The sequence below is a fragment of the Papaver somniferum genome, chromosome 1, assembly GCF_003573695.1.
Source record: "Papaver somniferum cultivar HN1 chromosome 1, ASM357369v1, whole genome shotgun sequence".
Taxonomy (NCBI): Eukaryota; Viridiplantae; Streptophyta; class Magnoliopsida; order Ranunculales; family Papaveraceae; genus Papaver; species Papaver somniferum.
The window spans coordinates 227824349-227846540 of NC_039358.1; the positions used below are offsets into that span (position 1 = coordinate 227824349).

A 22192-nucleotide genomic window follows, 5' to 3' on the forward strand; every position below is an offset into this window, starting at 1 on the left:
AGTTTGAGGTGAATGCTTTTCAAAAATAAACTTAAAAGTCAAGCAATTTCTATACCAGGTAACACTGTTCACACGTCACTACGATACTACTTGAACATGCAACCCATTTTATTTGCAAAATGTTACCTAATAAAGCTCTAGGATAATCTAACTACCTTCAATTCTCAAATAGGTCTTTCTTTATAACAGTATTCTTATTTGGTTGGTTCTTATTCTTTCTATAGGAGGAGATTGGAAAGACTTGTAAAAGAGACACAAGGTAAGCATCAGCTACTTCCAACACGCCAACCATACTACACATTCTAAAATATCATTCGTTCCTTCAGATTCAAGACTCTTATCATGTAATTCACATGCATAGGTTATTCCAGAAGCGATATGCAAACCTTGTGTGAAGAAGCTTCTAATGATGCCAAATAGAGAACTTGGATCAAACATTTTGACAGTGAAGGCTAATCAGGTACTATTTGAACTTCATTTGGGATTTTTATTTTGTTTAATTGCAAGCATTTGAAAAACTAGTTGGACAAGTTTTTTTATCGTCAACTTTAAGCTTCCCCATTTACTCCTATACATTTCAGATTGCATGGTATCCTTTCCAAATCTATAAGACTTAAGATTGACTAAGAGGTCATAGGGTACAAGTAAACTAGGTCACACTAATGTTATAAAATTATAATTAAGATGGGTGCTCCCTGGACAACTTCATTTACTTCAGTACCCATTTTTCCTTCTATAGAACATGTAGATTTGTAGAATACAACAACCAATTTGCACGTAATGTTTGTTAATTGGCGTCGTGAATGTTCCCTTGTTTAGATATGGGGAGCCTAAGGAGCAATGTCTCTGAGATTTATAGAAAAATAGTAGGGTGTGCAGGTTGAGAAGCAGGTGCAGAAATCTGCAGGGGCAGGATCAATTTTCTTTTGGTAGCTGATAAAATTTTGCAACAGATATAAATATTGGTGACAGTACCGTTGCTGAAAATCCAGCAATTGGCAACGCATATAAATGTTTCAAAGGCAAATATGATGTTATCCTTTTATGCGGGACCCACTGGCACGTGGCCAAACCATAAGGAATATGGGTTGCTTATAAAAGGAAACTAGTAACCCGTGCTACGCACCGGGAGTATAGTCTTTTGGTTTGGGTGAACATTAGTCCATTGTCTGAGCTGTGAGCCAATGCTAAGTTGCCTGTTAAGTTTGCTTGATCATATAAGGTGCGCAAATTGCTGTTGTAAGTCTGGAGATATGTGAATTTATCAACTCAAGTCATGTTAATTGAGTTGCACCCTGTTTCATAGGCTGTGAATTTCATCGCTGTTGCACCCTGTTTCACCTGTAGTGCAGACCGCGTCATCAACAGAAGTATTACCAAATCTCTTGCTCATGTTTGTTTTGGCTCCAATAGCATTTCTAGCATTTTCAGTTTCTCCCTGCATTGTTTAAAAGTAATATTTTAATTAGAGGTTCTCACCAAAAGAAGAAAAAAAAACATTAACCGTTTGACTGAATGTATTCTTTACCTGTGTGCATCACTTGAGCTTTTGTTCTTTACCCTATTCATGAAGTTTGAACTCTAAAACTGGGCATTATCTTTCATGAAAATCCTTTGTAAGGAGGGAAATTAAAGATTTCCAAGAACATTTCCAGAGTAATTCCTACAATGACAACCAACAAATTTCCTAGTGATGGATTATGCGACTGAGACCACCCCAACAGTTCAGTTGATGTGCCACACCCAACGAAAACTTTGATATTCACCCTGCAACATCATAGAGTAGAAATCATACCACCATATCATTTGAAAAGAAAATTTAAAACGAAAATATACATTTAGAGTAACGAAGGGAACCAAAACGACAGAAACATATTGTGCTTTCATTCGGTACAGCTCTGGTTCTCAAATAGGTGGCAGTACTTGATCTGTGAAACTGACCTATTTTTCATAAGGTCACGACTAAGATACTCCACTTTATATGTGAGACAAAGCTAGTTTACGACATGTTAAATTTAACGTATTCATAAGAAAATAGACATTTGTGTAAAATATATGGGTAGTCACATTTGAGATAAGAGAAGAAGCTATCGTGACTCTAGATGCTTCATCCCCATTATGGTAGGTCAAACAGGCTACGTCCGACGTTATGGTCACTGTCATTAGTCTTTTAGATAAAGTGTGCCTGTAATTAATAATGAAAAATTAAGTTAGGTGGTCTACGACCTATTGCTAAAACATGCTATTTTTTCTAAGATACCTATCTAAGGAAACCCAACAAAGATGTATACCAGTAATTCAAGTGATCATATCATGTAGAGACTTCAGCTTGCTCTGTCAGTATCTATATATGCTAACAGCTTCCTTGAAAACTCAAGTTCAGACTAAATGCTTTACTGATAGGAAGAGATTTCTGCACCATACATGGAACTTATAAATGTATGGAGGAAAAGGGAAAAAGAACTCAAAGAAATTGTGCATTGGGGAACTTACCAACACCCAAAAGCTGAAAAGGGACACCTGAATGGGAAACAGTACCAGGTGAGGTTGCAAGAATAAACCCTCATCCTCTTCCATGAAACATAACAGATTGTAGTCTTCTACCCTCACTCTCTTCCATAAGAGTAGAGATTCATTTAAAAGATAGTAATTACAAATTTTAAAAATGGACCTGTAGTTGATAACCTCCATGCTGCTTTGCAATTTCCATCACCGGTTTATCTCCGAAGGTGGGTACATCCAATTCATCACTGGTTGAAAGTCGAAACGTCCATAACTTCGTCCACCTTGCAAAGCAATACAAAAATAAGGAAAAACACATATGCATGCATAATTGGCTAGTTAAACAACTAACTTTTCTTTTGATTTCTTGAATACGAATTCGAGAATCTTTAGAATCAGGTATGAAATGAGAATCAACACCACCTGCAGTTATAAAAAATAAGGCACCACATTAAATTACCTTTATTTGGTCATTGATAATAACAGAAGAGAAAACACCCCTGTGGCAGTGAACTACAACTCTTTATACACATTTGACTCATTTCTGCTGGCATTTCCACAAACAGTGAGAATGCATCAAGAAATAATCCAAAAATCCCAATTGAGAATCAAATTTATAAACCCAAAAACAGTGAAACGGAAAATGTGTACATTCAAAGAGGTTCATTCAATCAATTGGTACGAATAATTGAAAATAAAAATTGAGGAAAAAATCCAAAACCATGTAACGTAAGATTTTAATTGATCAAAACTTACGTTAAAATTGTGATTCCTTCTCTGCATAGTTGGTTTTGATTGAAGATTTCTTGTCAAGAAGTGCTTACTAAATACATGAAGCTATATTAAAGCGGAGAAAACGAACAGAGTAGGAATTAGTTTGTAAGTTCAGTTGTTTTTTTGTTTTTGTTTTTGGGATTGTTGTCAATTGATGTTAAGTGGTGGAGGAAGTGGGGTACTGGGGTTAAGCCGTTAAAGGCTTAAAGTGGATTAGAGGCGTAAATTAAGTATCATAAAACCATTTAGTGCTAATCTTGTAGTGTCAGAATCACTCACGGAATTTCATTTCCTAATACTCTCGCCATAGTTATTCACATCAGCTTTTTGTGGGGTTAGATACGTTGTTGTATTTAATTAAAGCGACGCATATATAAGTTGATTTATTAAGATAAGCAACTTTTGCAACAACATATAATCCGTTGATATTCGTAATTTAAGCAACTTTTGTACAAGTTACAAGAAATTTATGCGTCGTGTGGTCAACGTACATCAGCGTTGCTGAAATTCATAGCAACTATTATAAACGTGACAAATTGGGCATTTTGGTGTAGTGTCATCTGATATGTAAACTAGAAAAAATCTGGAGACAACTAAATTTCTCATTATCCTTCAAAATTAACATTTTCGACGACAATGCATGGAAAACAATTTTGACTTTACCAACAAGTAGGGAGTGAATACAGTTAACTCAGGATACATGTAAGCTCCAATTCTTTTGGCAAATAAACAAACCCAATTCACTATAGTAATCAAAGGCACATACAGAACAAATTGACCACTTATATATATCGAACAACACCAATAAAAAAAATCCATAGTTTAGAATTCTAGTAATTGTTGAAATGTATGCCTGACAAACATCTTCAGCAATGTTGAGACCTTCAGCTTTAGTAGATGGTTTAGCAGAAACAACCTTGCAAACAACTACAGAAAAGTGTAAGAGTTGTTGTTTTCTTGGAGGAGATGGTTTTATCGAGTTAATATTGAAAGAAGATTGAGATAGTAGTAATTGGGTTTTAGAAGAAGGAGAAGGAAATCATAATTTAAATTTGGGGATAGATGTCAATGGGTTGGAAGAAAGAGGAGAAGCCATTGTTGTTGTTGAGGATGGCTATAAGTACCATAGACATCATCTTCATTTTCTCCCTTCACGTTTCCGGTAGAGATAAAAAAAATTTGTTACAACATCAAAATCATATGTGACCCAAAAATTGGTACGATGTACTCCCTCCGTTCCTTTTTAATAGGCTGGTTTTGTTTCTAGAGAAATTTAAGGAAATTAAGAGAACTAATCATTGAAAGTGGTCCTCATGACACTTGTCAATAAAAGAAGTGAAATGAAATGGTCCCCATGACACTTGTCAACAAAAGAAGTAAAGTGAAATGGTCCACATGACACTTGTCATCAAAAGAAGTTAAGAAAAAAGTGGTCCCACAAAATTAAAGTAACATTTGACTTTCCCAATTAGGAAACCAGTCTATTTTTTGAAACATTTTTTTATAGAAACCAGCCTATTAAAAAGGAACGGAGGGAGTAGTATTATTCTTCCATATCCTGTTTGGCGGTCCAAGAAATGGTTAAATTTTTGGAGTCTTAGGGTCTGTTTGGGAGTTTGGAAACGGGATAACATATCTTGGAAAGTTTATCTTAGTTTAATTTATGATAACCTTGTTAATGGTTTGTTTTACTGGTGTTTGTCTAAAATTCTATCATATCTTGGGCTAGGTTAACTTGTGTTTGTTTGACTACAGAAATAGGTTAATATGAATAATTATTTCTTAGCCAAATACTTATTTTAAAGGAAAATAATTGTCTAATTCAGCTAAGAATACAGGTATCCCAGATATTTAGAAAAATACCTTAAACTCACTTTTCTAGCTTCCTAAAAACAAGGAAAGTTCAGTAATCCTTATCCAGGATTGGAATTGCAGTGAGACAAACACATTTTAACAATTTTTTACTGGATAACCCAACCTAGGATGGAATATCCAGGATACCAAACACGACCTTAATTATCTAGTTAGTCCCAACCCAAAACACCATTATATGACCATTACTAGCCCTTAACCCGTGCCTTAACGGCACGGGCCTTGATGTTGGTTCATATTTCCCGAATACTTATCAACTCCTTCTTGTCTGATGTATGTTAAATCTGGCTTGGTCATAGATATCGTAGGGATATCTCCTATTTTTTTTTCTCTATTCTATCGGGTAAACAACTAATGTTGTTAACACACTCCATTAAATTAGAAATGCTTTCTAAAATTATACGCGTTGTCGTCATATAAAATTCAGAAAAATATGTACTACAAATAATTTTATAGGGAGTTTGTACGCGTTTAATATCATAAATTAAGAAGATAAGTTCACCTTCCTTTCCCCATTTCCAATTTAAAAAATATGTACATAATTTGTACTTTCTCAGACCTTTTTTTTTTACTTATTGGTATATATGCTATTGAAATTTATTTGTGGAAATATATATCTTGATTTGTAAGACCATATATATACTTTTATGTTGCGAAGTCTCTTTGGCAGATAAGTGGATATGGTCACCTCCAGAATCATCAGCGCTGGCCTCTTTGGAAGCCGTTTGCTGTAACCATTTCATGGCATTTTATGGTCAAGGAGTATGCGGCTTAATCGCAATATGTAATTTTTTGGGGAGAAAAAGAAATTTCAAAACCGACTAATATGTAATTGGGGAGGCAAGATTGAAGTTCCCTTATTGTCATGCATCTTTTAATGATCGAGTACATCTTTTTTGTTACTGAGCTGATTTGTAAGACCATATACTTACTTTGCAAAGTCGCTCATACAATCCGGTCATCTCTTACACCTGACAATAGGTGTCCATTGTCGCCTCTAGAATCGCCAACCTCTTTGGTAGGCGTACGACATAACAATCTTTACTCTTTTCAATGTGGAGTAGTCTGGTAACCAATTGGTCCGGTCTCGCTTCTTTTAATTTATATTACCTCCGGTGCTTTTGTACACTCAGAAAGAACAAATTATAAATAACCTGATCTACCAGCATTCGTGATGGTCATCGTAATGTCATTTTTTGATTTTTCATTCTTAACCGAATGTCAATCCGGAGAATTGCTATAAATAAGAAGACTAGAACACGGAGACGTTATAACCTATTCAAGAAAACCGAACAATTATAGAGTAAAACACATTAGTCGGGGTGCATTATCCGAAGCCATAACATTTGCTAGCGTCTTTGTTTTTTTTTCTGCCAAATGTGCAATATTATTGATTTAATTTTTGCCAAAAGTGAAATCATCTGCTTAGGAAGTTGAAATACGTTAGCTTTGTGATGCTAGTGTTAGAAAATTTCCTTCAAAACCACTATGGATTCAGATCAATATTGGGAACATAAATTATATTATCATATCAACACGTTTACATAGGGGATAAATCAGATCCGCCAATGCCACCGTAGATCATGCCCAAAGGGACTAATGCTGAAATGCAAAAAATAAAAAGAGGAAATTACACGTCAACAAAATGCAGTAAGGGAAACACATCAGAATAAAATGTAGAAAGGGAAACACACCAAAAAAAAAGTTCATACATACAAAGATATGAACATTGTATATTATCCCAGGTATTGTTCTATTTGGTGTAAGGCTTCGTAATGCTTAATCTTCGGCAATGGTAGATGCCGAGAAACCTTTGGGAATTTTCTGAAGGCAGGATTTCTTGCGAGGTGGATCATTACCGGCCACAGTCTCGTCTTCAGCACGGATGATTCTGGTATTCTGGGCAGATATGGTTGGAGTTGGTGCTGCAGGGAGCGAAGGCAGCTTTGCTACAGTGAAGCTTGGGGTATCAAAATTTCTAGGATAGAGGATTTTGCGTACCTGTACAAAACAATTGAGCACCCACGGTGACTCATCCATCTCCCTAAAACCTAACGCACATGTGCATAAAATGAGTGTGGTCTGGATAACCATGACCATTGATTTATCTTTCCCTAGGATAAATCTGGACCACCACTAACACATGCAAAGTTAGCCAAATTATGATTTTTAATAGTAAAATAAAATATAATAGATTTTAATATAAAAGATAATATAACAAAAACAACAAAAAATAGAAAAAATAAATAGAAGACTTAATTTTGTTAAATCTAAGTTTTATACATGACGTTTGTGGTTAAAAATTAAAAGCACGCCCAGCTGCGGGGGGTGGCAACCGTGGTATCAGGTGATTTTTTTGTGGTGGCGTGTGATAGCCAGGATTTTCGGACTTCTAGCGGACACAGGTTCGACCTTGTGGGTCAGGTCCGATCCAACTAGCAAGTCCAAATTTCCGGACCACCACTCGTGGAGGACCAGATTTTCCGTTTTAAAAGATTTCAATAAATAAAATAAATAATTCAAGCTCAATTAAATTTACTAAATGAAATATGATTTTACTTTTAAAATTACAAAACTTTCAAATGATTTTACAAAAATCCAAAGTATCAAATTAAAACAAAACAACGCTTCGATTAAATTTAAAACGCGATACCCAAATCTTCGTGACATATAATAATTTCTTGTCAGGTAGTCTTTCTGCTTCTCTGTGGAAAGGGACGAAAAGGGGTGAGCAACCAAAACCTAGTATGAAGTTTCCAAAATAATAGAGTGCATCGAAAAACAAACAAATGCAACAAATACAATAATTAAAACCATGCACGAAAGTTCACAACACTACTTACACCATTCTCAACCACAAAAATTTAACGTTTTCTTACCCTTAATCTAAAATTATTTATTAATGGAGATACAAATTTATTAACTTAATTACGGGAAAATTTATAATGAAAATAACAATAATTCTTTTCAGCCCACCGGTCAATCCCACCTTCAAACCCACCGCTGAGGTGGCAGTACGTTGCTTGACTTTTATTTCTCGTTCTTCGTTTCATTCAAGTTCTGGATCCTAGTTAGCAATTCGGGATACGGGTAGTAGTTCGGGACGGCATACATACGAGAATTATACGGATTCGGTCAAAAATACGATCAACGGTTCGTTGTTCGGACAGTAGTTCGGAACGACATACATACGTGAATATTCGTTTTATAAATGTGAGTTCGGCACTTAAAATTCGTCTTACATATATGATAAATTGATAAGTATTATGACCTTATTACGAGACTAATTTTATGTGTATATGATTTATAAGATGGAAAAAAATATTTTAGCGTGATTATTTAACAAGAAATAAATAATTTAATCGCATAAATGTATTTAAAACGAGTTTATATACTTTTAAACAAAAAGCAACATATAAAACACTGGTTAAACAACTACCAATTGAGAATTTTAACTGAATAATTATATTTAAATATAAAGTATATACAAAATCAAACAAAAACCAATCAACATAATTCTGGTCGAAGAGTTATCTATGGGAGTTATAGTTCGGAAATATCATTCGGATTCGGTAAGTTCGCATACGTTCGCGAATCATTCGTAAGGTCTATATAATCCGCGAACTAGGTTCGGAGTTCAAATAGTTTGAAATGTCATTCGGATTCGGGCAGTTCGGATACGTTCGCGAATTATTCGGGAATGATTCCGAGAATTACTAACTAGGTTCTGGATCATCCAAAAACTGCATAGAACATGAGCAGTTGAACAGATTCTAGCTTACAAATCTATCGTCCAAAAACATGTTCAAGATTTTAGCTTATAAATCTGAAAACAAATTAAAGAAAACTCATCCGAAAGGAAAATCTAGTTGTGTAAGTATTTAGGGATTATGGGAAATTCAAAAATAGAGATGTGACTGAGGATTGGGAAATCAATAATCGATTTATATTGGTACCCATAGATACTCTTATAGTGAGTAGCCGCACGACAAAAGTTTTTACAGAGAAAGATCTACTTAGGGTTTGGTGGATTTGGTAATAAAGTTTGCAAAAAAAAAAATATTGGCGAAATCGAATACCGAAGTTGCAATTAAGGGATTTCGGATGAATCAAAAGAGGGTTGAAAGAATATTTGCTAGAATTTATTTCTGAAATTGATTAAATTAGTCATCTGTGTTGCTGGTATATGATTTATGCCTAATGGAAGTTTAGATAAGCATTCATGAACATTTGCAGTACCATGATTCGATGTATTAACGGAAGGGTAAGGTGCATAGAAATTGATATTTTCCCTTCATGGATAAGAAGTTGCAGTAGTGTCCAATGAGTATGAAGTTATAAAGACACCTACTTCTTCCGGTTCTGAATAGTACAATCATTAAAAGTACTAGATAATCATCCGCACACGAAAGAACGGTGACAAAATTGAACACAGTTTTAAAATTTTGGAAACGGTATAGTAGACATAAATATATTACAAACAGTATATATTGTCAGCCAGAGAATTACGAACTCTTTTAGTAGAGCTAGAACACAAATGAACAAATTACTAAAACATCGAAAGTACATGATGATGGTAATGGTGTCCTTATCTTTAGACTGTCTGTACTTATATTTTTTATTACTGTCAGTCTCACATGTGTGTTGTACATGTGTAAACTAATCTGTTCTGACCACTGTTCTTACTACACGTGTATAGTGTAGATTGGTTTGTCTATATAAATGTAATGTCAGAGACAGCTCCTGTAATATCTTTTACTGTTTTCATTAAATGAAATATCATTACTTTTCACCTGTCATTATGGTACCGAAAGCAGGTTAAGTTTTTTAAGCTTTTTGATCCTTCAATGGTGATTTTTTCCTCATCTTCAACAAAACTTTGTGTCCTTTTTCTCTTGCGACGGTGATTCACAGATATACTCTTTGGTGAAGATCTTTTTTTTTCTCCGATATTCTTTGTTTTCCAATTCTTGCGAACTTTCTCAGATCTACTTTTCTTTTTTGAGTTTTTCAATTCGTTCTTTAATCAAGATTTACTCAAAATCTTGATCTGTTTGTTCATCATAATCGTTATTATCTTGATTTACTTTCATTTTTCTCTCAAATCTTGATTTCTGTTTTTCAATTTTATCTCAAATCTTGATTTCATTCAATGGATCAAAGACCTAATTTTCGCATTTCCACACTTCCGCTCAATACTATTGCTCATATAATTCCTTTGAAACTCAAGGATGATAATTTCATCACCTGGAAAGCTTTAATGTTACCACTTTTCAAGAAATTCCAGGTTGAAAAGTTCATCGATGGATCTTTTCCATATCCTGATCAAGGAAACACAAGAGCTCAACTAGCTGAATATCAAGATTGGATTGCTGAAGATACAACTCTTCTTCTTTGGATTCAATCAACAATTTCTGATTCTGTTATTGGTTACGTTGCTGGTGCTGATACTTCTAGAGGACTATGGCTTAGCATTCAAGAGAGATTTTCTCATACTTCTGCAACTCATGCGATTCAATTTCGTACCAAGCTTCAATCTCTCAAAATGAGCAGTTCTGTATCGAAATATCTAATGGAGATTAAAATCCTTCAAGATCAACTTGCAGCTGCAGGATCTCAAATTTCAGACACTGAAATGGTGGTAATTATTTTATCTGGCTTGCCTCTAGAGTAACATTCCTTTGCTACTTCTATTAGAATTCGTAATGATCCAATATCTAGCAAGGAATTGTTCAATCTGCTCATGAATGAAGAGATTGCTGAAAAAATACCAAAACTGATTCTGAAGCCAAAGCTTTTGCGGCTCAACATTATCAACAGTTCAAACCTACTTCTGGTTACACTCCTAGACCTTCATACTCAAACTCAGGTTTTCATAGAGGTGGATCAAGAGGTCGTGGTGGTCGACATCCAAATCTCAATTTCTTCTCAAGACCTTCTTATGGAAGAGGCACTACTTCTGAAATTGAACCTTGTCAAATCTGCAAAGGCAAGAATCATGATGCCACTGAATGTCACCAAAGGCTTAATTTCTCCTATCAAGGAAAACCTCCACCAGAAAATCTTCAGGCAATGTTAACAGCTGCAGATATTTTTGATGATTCTCCCTGGTATGCAGATAGTGGAGCTAACAATCACATCACTTCTAATGATGCTAATCTGACTAATTCTTCTCCTTATGATGGTGCTGAAATGATTTCAACAGCTAGTGGCCAAGGTATGCACATCTCTCATATTGTCCACTCATTAAAACATGTGAATGATCAATCCATTACACTCAATAACATTTTAGTTGTGCCAAAAGCCTCTCAAAACCTTTTGTCAGCTCACAAATTTACCACAGACAACCACTGCTCTTTAACATTTGATTCTTTTGGTTTTTATGTGAAGGACTTGACCTCTCAGAGGATTCTTTTGCAAGGGCCACATAAAAATGGTCTTTACCCTATTCAATTCAATTCACACACTGCTCCTGCTTCATACTCCAGTTCTCTCATCACCAGTGATATTCTACACAAAAGACTTGGACATCCATCTTTTCAAACCTTGCAAAGACTCTGCCATCAGTTACAACTACCTAAAGTCTCTAGCACACCTTTATTTTGTAATGATTGTAAACTGGGGAGAATGCACAAACTTCCTTTTAGTCTTTCTAGTACTGTCGCTACCCAACCTTTAGAGCTTCTTCATATGGACTTATGGGGTCCCTGTCATGTCAGTTCTCTTTCAGGCTCATACTACTATGCTAATGTTGTAGATGAGTACTCCAAGTATTGTTGGATTTTTCCACTAGTTAATAAATCTGATTTCAGACAAGTCTTCATTAATTTTGTCACTCAAATTGAAAACTTCTTTTCTTTGTCTGTTAAATGTATTAGAACTGATAATGGTGGTGAATTTACTGGCAATCTTCTTAAAGCTTATCTTACTCAAAAAGGAATTCTTCATGATTTTTCTTGTCCCAAAACACCTGAGCAAAATGGTGTTGCTGAGGTAAAACACAAACATATTTTGGACATTGGCAGAACTCTTTTGATTCAATCTGGTCTCCCTGCCATGTTTTGGGTAGAGGCTTTTCAAACTGCTAATTATCTAATCAATAGATTACCAGCAAAAGCTCTAAACTTTGGTTCTCCTTTTGAGTTTCTATTTCATAAGTCTCCTAATTATGATTTTTTGAAAGTTTTTGGTTGCTCATGCTTTCCATGGCTGAAACCATATACATCAAATAAGTTACAACCTAGGAGTAAGCACTATGTCTTTCTAGGCTATAGTCTTTATCACAAAGGTTATAGATGCTATGATTTCACCACTGGCAGAATATATATCTCTAGACATGTCTTATTTAATGAATCTAGTTTTCCTTTCAAAACTTTTTCATCACTTACTACTTCTGCAACTGTTCCATCCATCATTCCTACTTCTGATGCTTCTACTGCTCCTTCAATTCCTGAGTCAGTTCCTCCTCCAATACTCACTACCTCCACTCCCACACCTACAACTCAATTCATTCCTCATAATGATCATTCCATGATTACTAGGGCTAAGAGAGGTGTGTTTAAACCTAAAACTATGTTTTCCACTAAACATTTATTGCCTGCAGCTTACTTAAGTGATAAAGCATCTCCAGTTCCAACATGCTTTTCTCAAGCAATAAAGAATCCAAAATGGAAGGTCGCCCTTTTTTCAGGAACATGAAGCTTTACTAAATGCTGGTACTTGGTCTTATGTGCCTTCTTCTCCTGAGCAAAATGTAGTTGGCTGCAAGTGGGTCTTCATGATCAAATATAATGCAGATAGCTCACTAGACAAGCATAAAGCAAGACTAGTGGCAAAGGGCTTTCATCAACAACCAGGACTTGACTTCACAAAAAAATTTAGTCTTGTTGCTAAACCAACAACTGTGAGGATTGTTCTTGCTCTTGCAGTTCAATTCAACTGGACCATTACTCAACTTGATGTGAGTAATGCATTTCTCCATGGGGATCTGCAAGAACAGGTATTTATGACTCAACCACTTGGATTTATTAATCCGCAATACTCCAATCATGTCTGCCTACTTCATAAATTCATCTATGGACTCAAGCAAGCAACCAGAGCATAGTATGCTAAACTTGCTCAAGCTCTTATTTCTCTTGGCTTTGTTACCTCATATGTTGATACTTCATTGTTCATACACAAAGTTGGATCATTCATCAAAATTATCCTAGTTTATGTGGATGATATCTTACTCACTGGCAATAATCCAACTCATATGCATAATATTGTCACTCAACTGCAAGCTAGTTTTCCGATCAAGGATCTAGGAGACATACATTATTTCTTGGGCTTAGAAGTCAAGAGAAATAACTCTGTTCTGCATCTTTCTCAATCCAAGTATGCACTTGACCTATTGAAGAAAACCAATATGACTGGTGCCAAAGCATGTTCTTCTCCTGCCTCAGCAACAGTCAAGCTAAGCAAATCAGATGGCACTTTACTTCCTGATCCTTCAGAATACAGGTCAATTGTTGGAGCTCTTCAGTATTTGACATGGACCAGACCTGATATCTGCTATGCTGTTAATCAGGTCTGCCAATTCATGCAGAATCCTACCACTACTCATTTTGAAGCTGTCAAAAGAATTCTCAGATATATCAAAGGCACAATTGAGTATGGTATCAAATTCACAAAAGGTTCTTCTTTTTTACTGGGTTTTTCAGATGTTGACTGGGAAGGCAGTATTGATGACAGAAGGTCAACTGGTGGTTAGTGCATTTTTCTGGGTGAAAATCCTATCTCCTGGTCCTCTAGAAAGCAAAGTACAGTTGCTAGATCTAGCACTGAAGAAGAATATATGACTCTAGCTCATAGTGCTGCTGAACTTGTTTGGGTCTGCTTTATCCTCAATGATCTTCATATTCCACTACCTGATGTTCCCAGATTAGGTTGTGACAACATCAGCTCAATCTCCTTAGCTTCTAATCCTATTCAGCACAGTAAAATGAAGCATGTTGCTCTGGACTTTCACTTTGTCAGAGAACTAGTACAATCGAAAGCCTTGGATGTTTTTTATGTTCCCACTCTTGAGCAGGTGGCAGATATCTTCACCAAAGCATTACATGGTCCCAGGTTTGGCTATCTCAGAGACAAACTGCAAGTTCACAAATATGCACTTCAGTTTGAGGGGGTGTAATGGTGCCGTTATCTTTAGAGTGTTTGTACTTATATTTTCTGTTACTGTCAGTCTCACATGTGTGTTGTACATGTGTAAACTAATCTGTTCTGACCATTATTGTTACTACACGTGTATAGTGTAGATTGGTTTGTCTATATAAATGTAATGTCAGAGACAGCTTCTTTAATATCTTTTACTGTTTTCATTAAATAAAATATCATTACTTTTCACCTGTCATTAGATGGATATGCAGCCTATCTGTTCTTCTCCCTCTTTACTGTTAATAACAATTGGACAGGAGATTATGATGAATAGGTGAATAGGTTCAACGTTTACTAATCTTCCACCGACTTCGATGATGCATTGATCTGTTCAAAATACTAATGTTCGATGCGAATTTTTTGGATGATAGTGCTTGGTTGTTTTTTTTAACCAAAACTTGAAAGAAATGAACAAGGAAAAAACTCTTAGCTCTTGACCGAGAAAAATGTAAAAATCAACCCACATGAGCAGTGGGTTTATGGGTCGAGTAGAATTATTGTGAAAAAATTAATAAATCATTTATTATGAGCAATTAGTGAAAAAACATTATTATGGGAAATGAATAGGCTCGGGATCTCCCGTCCCCTTCTCCCATATCCCCCCGTGTCGCGCCAATCATAATAAAACACGTGTCAAGCATATACTCCCTCTGTTTCTGAAAGACCGTCCTCTATTCCATTTTCGTCTGTTTCAAAATTTTGTCCAGCTTCTGTTTATAGTCATATATTTCCAATGAACTCTCTGATATACCCTTAAATTTTTTATATTAAAAGATTTATTTTTAATGGCACCCGATTTGAATATATTAAATAAATTTGTATAACTAAGGAAACAAATATATCTTTCATTCTTTTTACAAGAATATATATTTAGATCCAAACATTAAATTCCATATAAACTTTATATACCATAAATTCGATATCTTTTGATTTTCCTTTTATATTTCGTATTTATAATCCTCCTAACAGTTTTAGATAGTTTTTATTGTTAACATTGTTATTAAAACAAACTAGGTAAGTAACTAAGGGTAGTCAAGTAATATACTATGGTCTCCTTAATATTTTGACAAAGTCAAAGCGAACTGTCTTTTTGAAACGGAGGGATTATACTATATCTATTACATATCAAGATATACCAAAATTAAAAATAATATTACTCATTTGTTACTTATTTTCCCGATTTCTAATAATATGAAATTAATTTAAATTATTTACTTATTTATTCGTGCATTTTTTTTGACTTGTTACCTTTTATAGAATGAAACAGTATTACGGAAAAATACTATTACTCATTTGTTAAGGCATTGTTTCCGAAAGACCGTCCTCTATTTCTTTTACGTCAGTTTCACAATTGTGTCCAGCTTCTATTTATAGTCATACTTTTCCAATGAACTCTCTAATATACCCTTGACTTCTTTATATTCATAAATCCATTTTTAACGTGACTTAATCTAAAATATTAAATAAATTAGTATAATCAAGGAAACAAATATACCCTTCATTTCTTTTAAGGAAATATATATTTATCTTTAAAAATTAAATTCCTTATAAAGTTTATACTTCATAAATTCGATATCTTTTAAATTTTCCTTTTATATTTCGTATTTATAATTCTCATAATAATTTTGGATAGTCTTTATTGATAACATTTTTATTAAAATAAAATATGTAAGTAACTAATGGTAGTCAAGTAAAATAGTATGGTCTCCTTAATATTTTGACAAAATCAAAGCGGACTGTCTTTGTCAAACGGAGGGAGTAATAACCAAGTTAACGGCATTATCATTAGAAAATAGCAGCGTTATGTCTTCTTCATCGTCTTGACTTTAGGGTTTTCATACAAGATTCATTCTATCTTTAAATCATATATACTATTGGAATACTATATTGGATAGACCATAAGTCAGATCCGAAAAAGAAAATCATTTATCAACTAACCTCTATCCCTAATTTATCCAAAGTTTAAAAGATAGATCACACAGTTAAACGATGAGAACTCATTGTTGCTTAATGGAGAATTTTCATTTTTGAACCAGAAAACAACAAATAGCATTTAATCAGATATTGGAAGCCGAAAAATGATATTCTTTGCGTAGATTGATCAATATGAAGATACAACATTGATTTTTTTTTTGTTTTTCATTTTCTTCGATTATTAGAAAAATAGCCGAGAATCTTAAGCCTTACTAAATTATTTTCATACCATTTTTTCTGCTGTAACTCAAAATCAAGATTAGATCAAGTACAAGATGGAAAAATATCATCAAAATACTTCCTGCTGTTATAGATAACTGTTCAGTTTTTGGATCCAGACCCGAATGAATAAAGTATTTATTATCAGCAATTAGTGAAACACTAATTAGTTAGACATTTATTATATTGGATTTTCCATATTTTAATGGGAGAAATTACAAGGCTAACTTAGTCAAACTGTGCTTTATATTTTTGATTTTTACTTTCCACTACTACTTATACGGTGTCATTTGTCCTGTTTGCCGTCATGTTGGGGTCTATGATAGACCTTGGGAGCCAGGTTGTGAACTTTAGACGGATGAGACTCCACTGTGCTAGTCACATGGTTCTCATTCATGACCCTAGTTAGTAATTATAATTTGCGAATCCATCCGTATCGACCGAATCCGTATATCATCCGTACATCTGAAATCCCGATTTAGTTTTGTGAATTTTCAGTCCAAAAAATCTAGACGTTCTTCTAGAGCAACTAAGTCAAATTATACGTGTATTTACGAATTACCAAATCGTACGGTCCGTATAATACTTTGCCACGTCATCACTAAATTATCATTCTTGATTATATTTTTTACTTTCAAAATATTACATATACCAATCTGATTCCAATACCACCAATTAACATGTTATTTACAGATTATAACACACATATCATATGTAAAGTTCATGTAAATTATTAAATCACAATATCTCAAGAGAGATTGTGTAAAAATGATATTTTTATAGGTATATGCGGAATTCATATCTCTAAAACGGATCATACAGGTACGTCTGCCGTTCCGTATTACTGCCGAATCACGAACCGTTGACCAAATTTTTAATCGAATTTGACTTTTACAAATCCGTATAATACTGTGCCGAACATTTCCCGTACCCCGAATTGCTAACTAGGTTCATGACTGCAAAAACTGGTATCTTCCAAAGCCTAATGCCACATTGTTTGTAAATAAATGCCATGAGGTAGGAAAGCAAGGTGTATGTACGGTATAGACACAATCCTAGCTGTGGATTTGTTGGTGGGATTACGCAAACAAGGGAAGATATTACAAAAATTTAACACTTGTTTTAAAGATAATGTCAAGATAATACACATTTCATTTTTATTTTTAACATTATTCGGTGTATTTTCAATCATACCTACAAAATAATGTAACAAAACCCAACTCATTACTCAATTTGAGTAAAAAAATAAACACATTGTGGAATGTCTGCAGGTACAAAAAGAAGTGGAATTAACAGAATTACCAAGACAAAATGAAAAACTCATTTTTCATGGCTCAGGTTGCATGTTCTCGCATTCTTCCCTGATTGATTGGAAGAGAACAGAAGAGAGATATCTCTCACCAAAACTTGGAAACACAACCTGCAACGTCAGAAAAAAAATATCAGAGATAAAAGAGACGTGAAAGACTGCTATCAATGTGATGGAAAGTTAGAATAATGTATCTAATTAAGTTGTTGGTTGTCGTAATTTGTGCAAAACGTATAAGGTTTAATATAAGAAGCACTAGCCAACTGTTGTCAGGACACAGTCGATTTTCGAAATCAGATTCCAGACCAGCTTTGTTGGTCAATCGATTTGGAACACTAAATGCTGTAAGAGTTTCAACATTTGAGGAAAAAAGAAGACCAACTCATATCTAAGTTTAGTTGATTCAATCTTTGTATTGAACTTTTCACTTGATAAACACTCTGTGTGAATAAAGACTTCACATATGATGGGACCCTTAAGTAATGCATAAGGTTCAAATCTTCAGACTAAGTGTGTACAAACAATACATATCACATAAGTGTTTGGGATCACTTGAGTTTACGCAGGAGTACAAGCCAAGCTAGCAAAATGTCTCCATTGACTTTATACTACAAGTATTGGCTCGTTGTGTTTGCTACGTGTACTGTTTCATGAACACAGACTTGGCCCTTATAGAGTTTCAAATACCATATTGAAAACCCAAGAAAGGAAAAGAAAGAAGGTCCTTACCGCAATAAGCTTTCCAGCATTCTCAGGTCTCTTTGCAACCCTGATGGCAGCTGTTGCCGCCGCACCAGAAGATATTCCCACCTGCATACGACATTGAAATATAAGCATTCTGGTTTATCAGTTTCTGTATCAAAAATTCTCCACAGAAAAGTAGTCACTCGTCATCTAAAAACGTTCATTTTTACCATTTTATCCTCGTGCAAGTTTCAAATTTCTATTGAATTAATGTAAAGAAGGGTCCATTACTGGCCCTAGGGAAAAAGTTGGATATATCTACTTATTTATATTTTGACAATTTGCTGCTTCTCATATCTCAATGAGCTTTATATACCAAATCCATCTAAACAGGTAAAAACCGTTCCACTGTTCCTTTGTACTTGTCAAGGAGCTTCTTACAGAAAAATTAAAGCCCATAATATTGTCTACTTTCTGTACATCTTCTGTCTACTCAAGATACCATATTCTAACACATAATAAAAATCGAGTCTAAAACAAATACAAACCATTAGGCCTTCTTGAAGTGCCAACAGTTTCGCTGTTTCAATAGATTCATCACTTGATACCTGTTACGTGAAATTCCAGAGAGTAGAAACGGAATAAGTAAAGTTGCATCAAACTAAGAAAACTGTATGAAGACTACAGAGAGGTTAGAGATTATGAGGGAATATTATCATGATATAGAACAATTTCCCAACATTTTCATATGTAGATGATATAAACATGACGAAGGACCGGGAATATGACTGGACTCAACAACTGAAATGTAAATCAAGCAAAATTTGTTTGTCTATCTGGAATCAACAACTATATTATCAAATAATAAAGACATTAAAGTAACATCAGAAATTATATCTTGGGTGATGAAATATAAAAGAGAATCCATAGAATCCAAACTTGGACGGTGAAATAATAAGCATGAGATAAGAATTTAAACCTCTATGACTTCATCAACTATGCTCAAGTCTAAATTCCCAGGTATAAAGCCTGTTCCAATCCCTTGAATTTTGTGAGGACCTGTATATTTGATAGCAGTATGAGGGAAGTATTAAGAAAATATGAAAGTAAAGAAAATTTTCAGAGAAGATGTGAAACAACCCAAATTATCCATCCATTGCTTACCAGGTGTTCCCCCTGAAAGTACGTTGCTTTCTGTTGGCTCAACACCAATAATCTAATACATCATGAAGTCAATTAAACTTCACATGGTAACAGCCTGTTCCCAAAAAATATCTTGTTTTCAAAATAGTTACGCTCATAACTGAGAAAGAGAACTTAAGGTACCTTTACGTTAGGATTTTGTTTCTTTAGGTACCGACCAACCCCAGAAATAGTTCCACCAGTACCAATTCCTGCGACAAATATATCTACTTTTCCTCTTGTATCTTCCCAAATCTCAGGACCAGTTGTTTCAAAGTGAATCTATATGCACCACGATAAGAAAATTAGATAATACAAAATCATTCCTCTCCTCATATGACAGTTCACAACAAGTCAACAGTCGACTAATAGTCCCAATTCCCAGAGTTTTGTTATATGAATGGTCCAAAGTCCTGATCATCTCACCATAAGGCAGAAATTCACCACAACAAGGGTAAAATGTAAAAGATTAAGCTCATACCTTTGGATTAGCTGGGTTGTCAAATTGTTGAAGCATGTAGGAATTAGGTGTCTTATTTACAATCTCTTCTGCTTTTGCAAGAGCTCCTTTCATACCCTTGGCGGATTCTGTAAGAACTAACTCGGCTCCAAATGCCTTCAGAAGGACTCGTCTTTCCATGCTCATAGATGCAGGCATAGTTAAGATGAGTTTGTATCCTCTTGCAGCAGCAATAAAGGCAAGACCGATACCTGTGTTTCCACTGGTTGGTTCCACCAGGACACTCTTGAAAAGAGAGAGAGATAAAACAAATTTAGATAATAAGGTCGCATCTACCACTAAAACTGGAGCCATTTCTTTGAAAATAAATAACAAACAAACAGCCATGTTGATTAAGGTAACTGTTACCTTTCCAGGTGTAATAAGCCCCTTTTCCTCGGCATCAGTTATCATACTTAAACCTATCCTAAAAAGTAGGTGGAGACAAATAATGTCAGAAAATCAATTTACATTCTTTAGCTGTCTGTCTGTCTCATAGTATGCGTAGCTTACCTGTCTTTAACACTGCAACAGGGTTCCATTATCTCAAGTTTGGCAGCAATATTTGCAACAGAACCCTTGGAGATGTTATTGAGGTAGACCATAGGTGTCTTTCCAATAAGCTGTCACAGACCAACCAAAGCGAAGATTAGATAACGCAAGTTTACACTATATGGTATAATCTATAAATTGTAAAACAGACAGCTGGCGGTTCATAATCCAAATTGTATTCTTGAATTACAACACTACAACTTCGCTTAATCAATTCAACCCAAAGCACAAAACACAAAGCCCATGTCTCCGTTTTCTGTTTCTCCCTCACATTCACCTGATATAACCTAGAATGCAACTGGAAATAGATAACTAAGTTTCTAATTATCCTTGTTAATTGGTTTCAAAGACGTAGAGAGGACAATGCAGTAGCTTGTTTAAATGAATAGCATTCTAGAAAAATGAAGGAACAGAAAACACAAAAGAGGAGGTGGATTGAGTATTACTGACAGACTGTACCCTACTCGATTTTCAAAAATGCAATCCATATTAGAGAATGGAAGTTGTTGTTCCAATTAAACAATCTACAAAACACTATAATCAATTTTATTGTGGCACATCAAGTGTAAATTCTATCTCTTCTTTATCGTCTTCGATTAGCACCGGCTTCCAGTAGACCCAAACCCCACCACCACCAAAACCACAATGCATATGGCTCTAATATGAAGTGAATACAGTTGACCCAAGATAAATGCAGCCCTAAGTTTCTTGAAACAAACAAATATAAACTGAAAAACCCAAATCACTACAGTAATCAATGAAACTGAACAAATTCAACACTTTATGAAACAAAAATTGAAGTGAAGGAATGAAGAAAACCAGCAAAAATTCCAACTTTATCCCAAAATTAGTAAAATTAATCAAAACCCAGATCGTAAATGTTGAAATGCATATACCTGAGAAACATCTTCAGCAATGTTAAGACCTTCAATTTGAGTAGATGGTTCAGCAGAAACAGCTTTACAAACAACAACAGAAGAGTGTGAGAGTTGTTTTCTAGCAAATTGAGGGGATGATTTTCTCAAATTGACGAAAGAAGATTGAGATAGTAATTGGGTTCTAGAAGAAGAAGAAGAGAACCCTAATTTAGATTTTGGGATAGAAGTCAATGGGTTGGAACAAAGAGAAGATGAAGCCATCGTTGTTGTTCTTCTAAGTGATTGGTTACTACTACCAGTAGTACCAGGTGTTATAAACCTCACAATGATTTAAGATTTTTTTTTCCTTCTAAATTTTGGTGTATTTAGTATTACCTCCTCCAAGCAATCTATCTCCAAAGAAAAAAACACATTTCATTTGTCTTCGTTATTGCCACAGGGCCCTAAGCTCTGACTCGTGATCTGAATCTGATTCGGACGAGTCTGATGTCTGGGGGTTTGTCTATTTTATTTTTCCGATGTCCGAACTGTAGGGCCGACTCGTCTCAT

General features: G+C 34.8%; 1 protein-coding gene and 1 long non-coding RNA gene across 4 annotated transcripts; both read right to left on the bottom strand.

The window, feature by feature from the left end:
* Positions 1-1177: 1177 nt before the first annotated feature.
* On the bottom strand, positions 1178-2861 carry LOC113337933. 2 transcript variants are annotated; one of them, XR_003354519.1, is made up of 4 exons: positions 2494-2861; positions 2292-2413; positions 1529-1767; positions 1178-1438 (listed from the first exon to the last, which is right to left on the bottom strand). It is a non-coding gene; the product is annotated as an uncharacterized LOC113337933 (long non-coding RNA). The 2 variants fall into 2 exon arrangements; XR_003354518.1 differs by lacking the exon at positions 2292-2413.
* Positions 2862-17637: 14776 nt separating this feature from the next.
* On the bottom strand, positions 17638-21971 carry LOC113318056 (cysteine synthase-like). Of its 2 annotated transcripts, XM_026566190.1 has the most exons (11): positions 21662-21971; positions 20727-20836; positions 20583-20640; positions 20196-20459; positions 19859-19996; positions 19697-19748; positions 19512-19591; positions 19081-19140; positions 18578-18658; positions 17842-17959; positions 17640-17733 (listed from the first exon to the last, which is right to left on the bottom strand). In XM_026566190.1, exons 1-10 carry the CDS (start codon positions 21902-21904, stop codon positions 17867-17869), a joined length of 1179 nt encoding a protein of 392 aa, XP_026421975.1. In that variant the 5' UTR covers positions 21905-21971; the 3' UTR covers positions 17640-17733; positions 17842-17866. The 2 variants fall into 2 exon arrangements, with proteins under 2 accessions (XP_026421967.1, XP_026421975.1); XM_026566182.1 differs by having other exon boundaries at positions 17638-17959; positions 21662-21970.
* Positions 21972-22192: the final 221 nt, after the last annotated feature.

Excerpts from the sequence above, each read along its gene's own strand:
- LOC113318056 (XM_026566182.1), bottom strand. The coding sequence starts at position 21,904 with ATGGCTTCATCTTCTCTTTGTTCCAACCCATTGACTTCTATCCCAAAA. Across the intron at positions 19,997-20,195 it reads ACAACCCAGCTAATCCAAAG|ATTCACTTTGAAACAACTGG; the intron begins GTATGAGCTTAA and ends TGGTGCATATAG. Across the intron at positions 17,960-18,577 it reads ATGCTGGAAAGCTTATTGCG|GTTGTGTTTCCAAGTTTTGG; the intron begins GTAAGGACCTTC and ends CTGACGTTGCAG.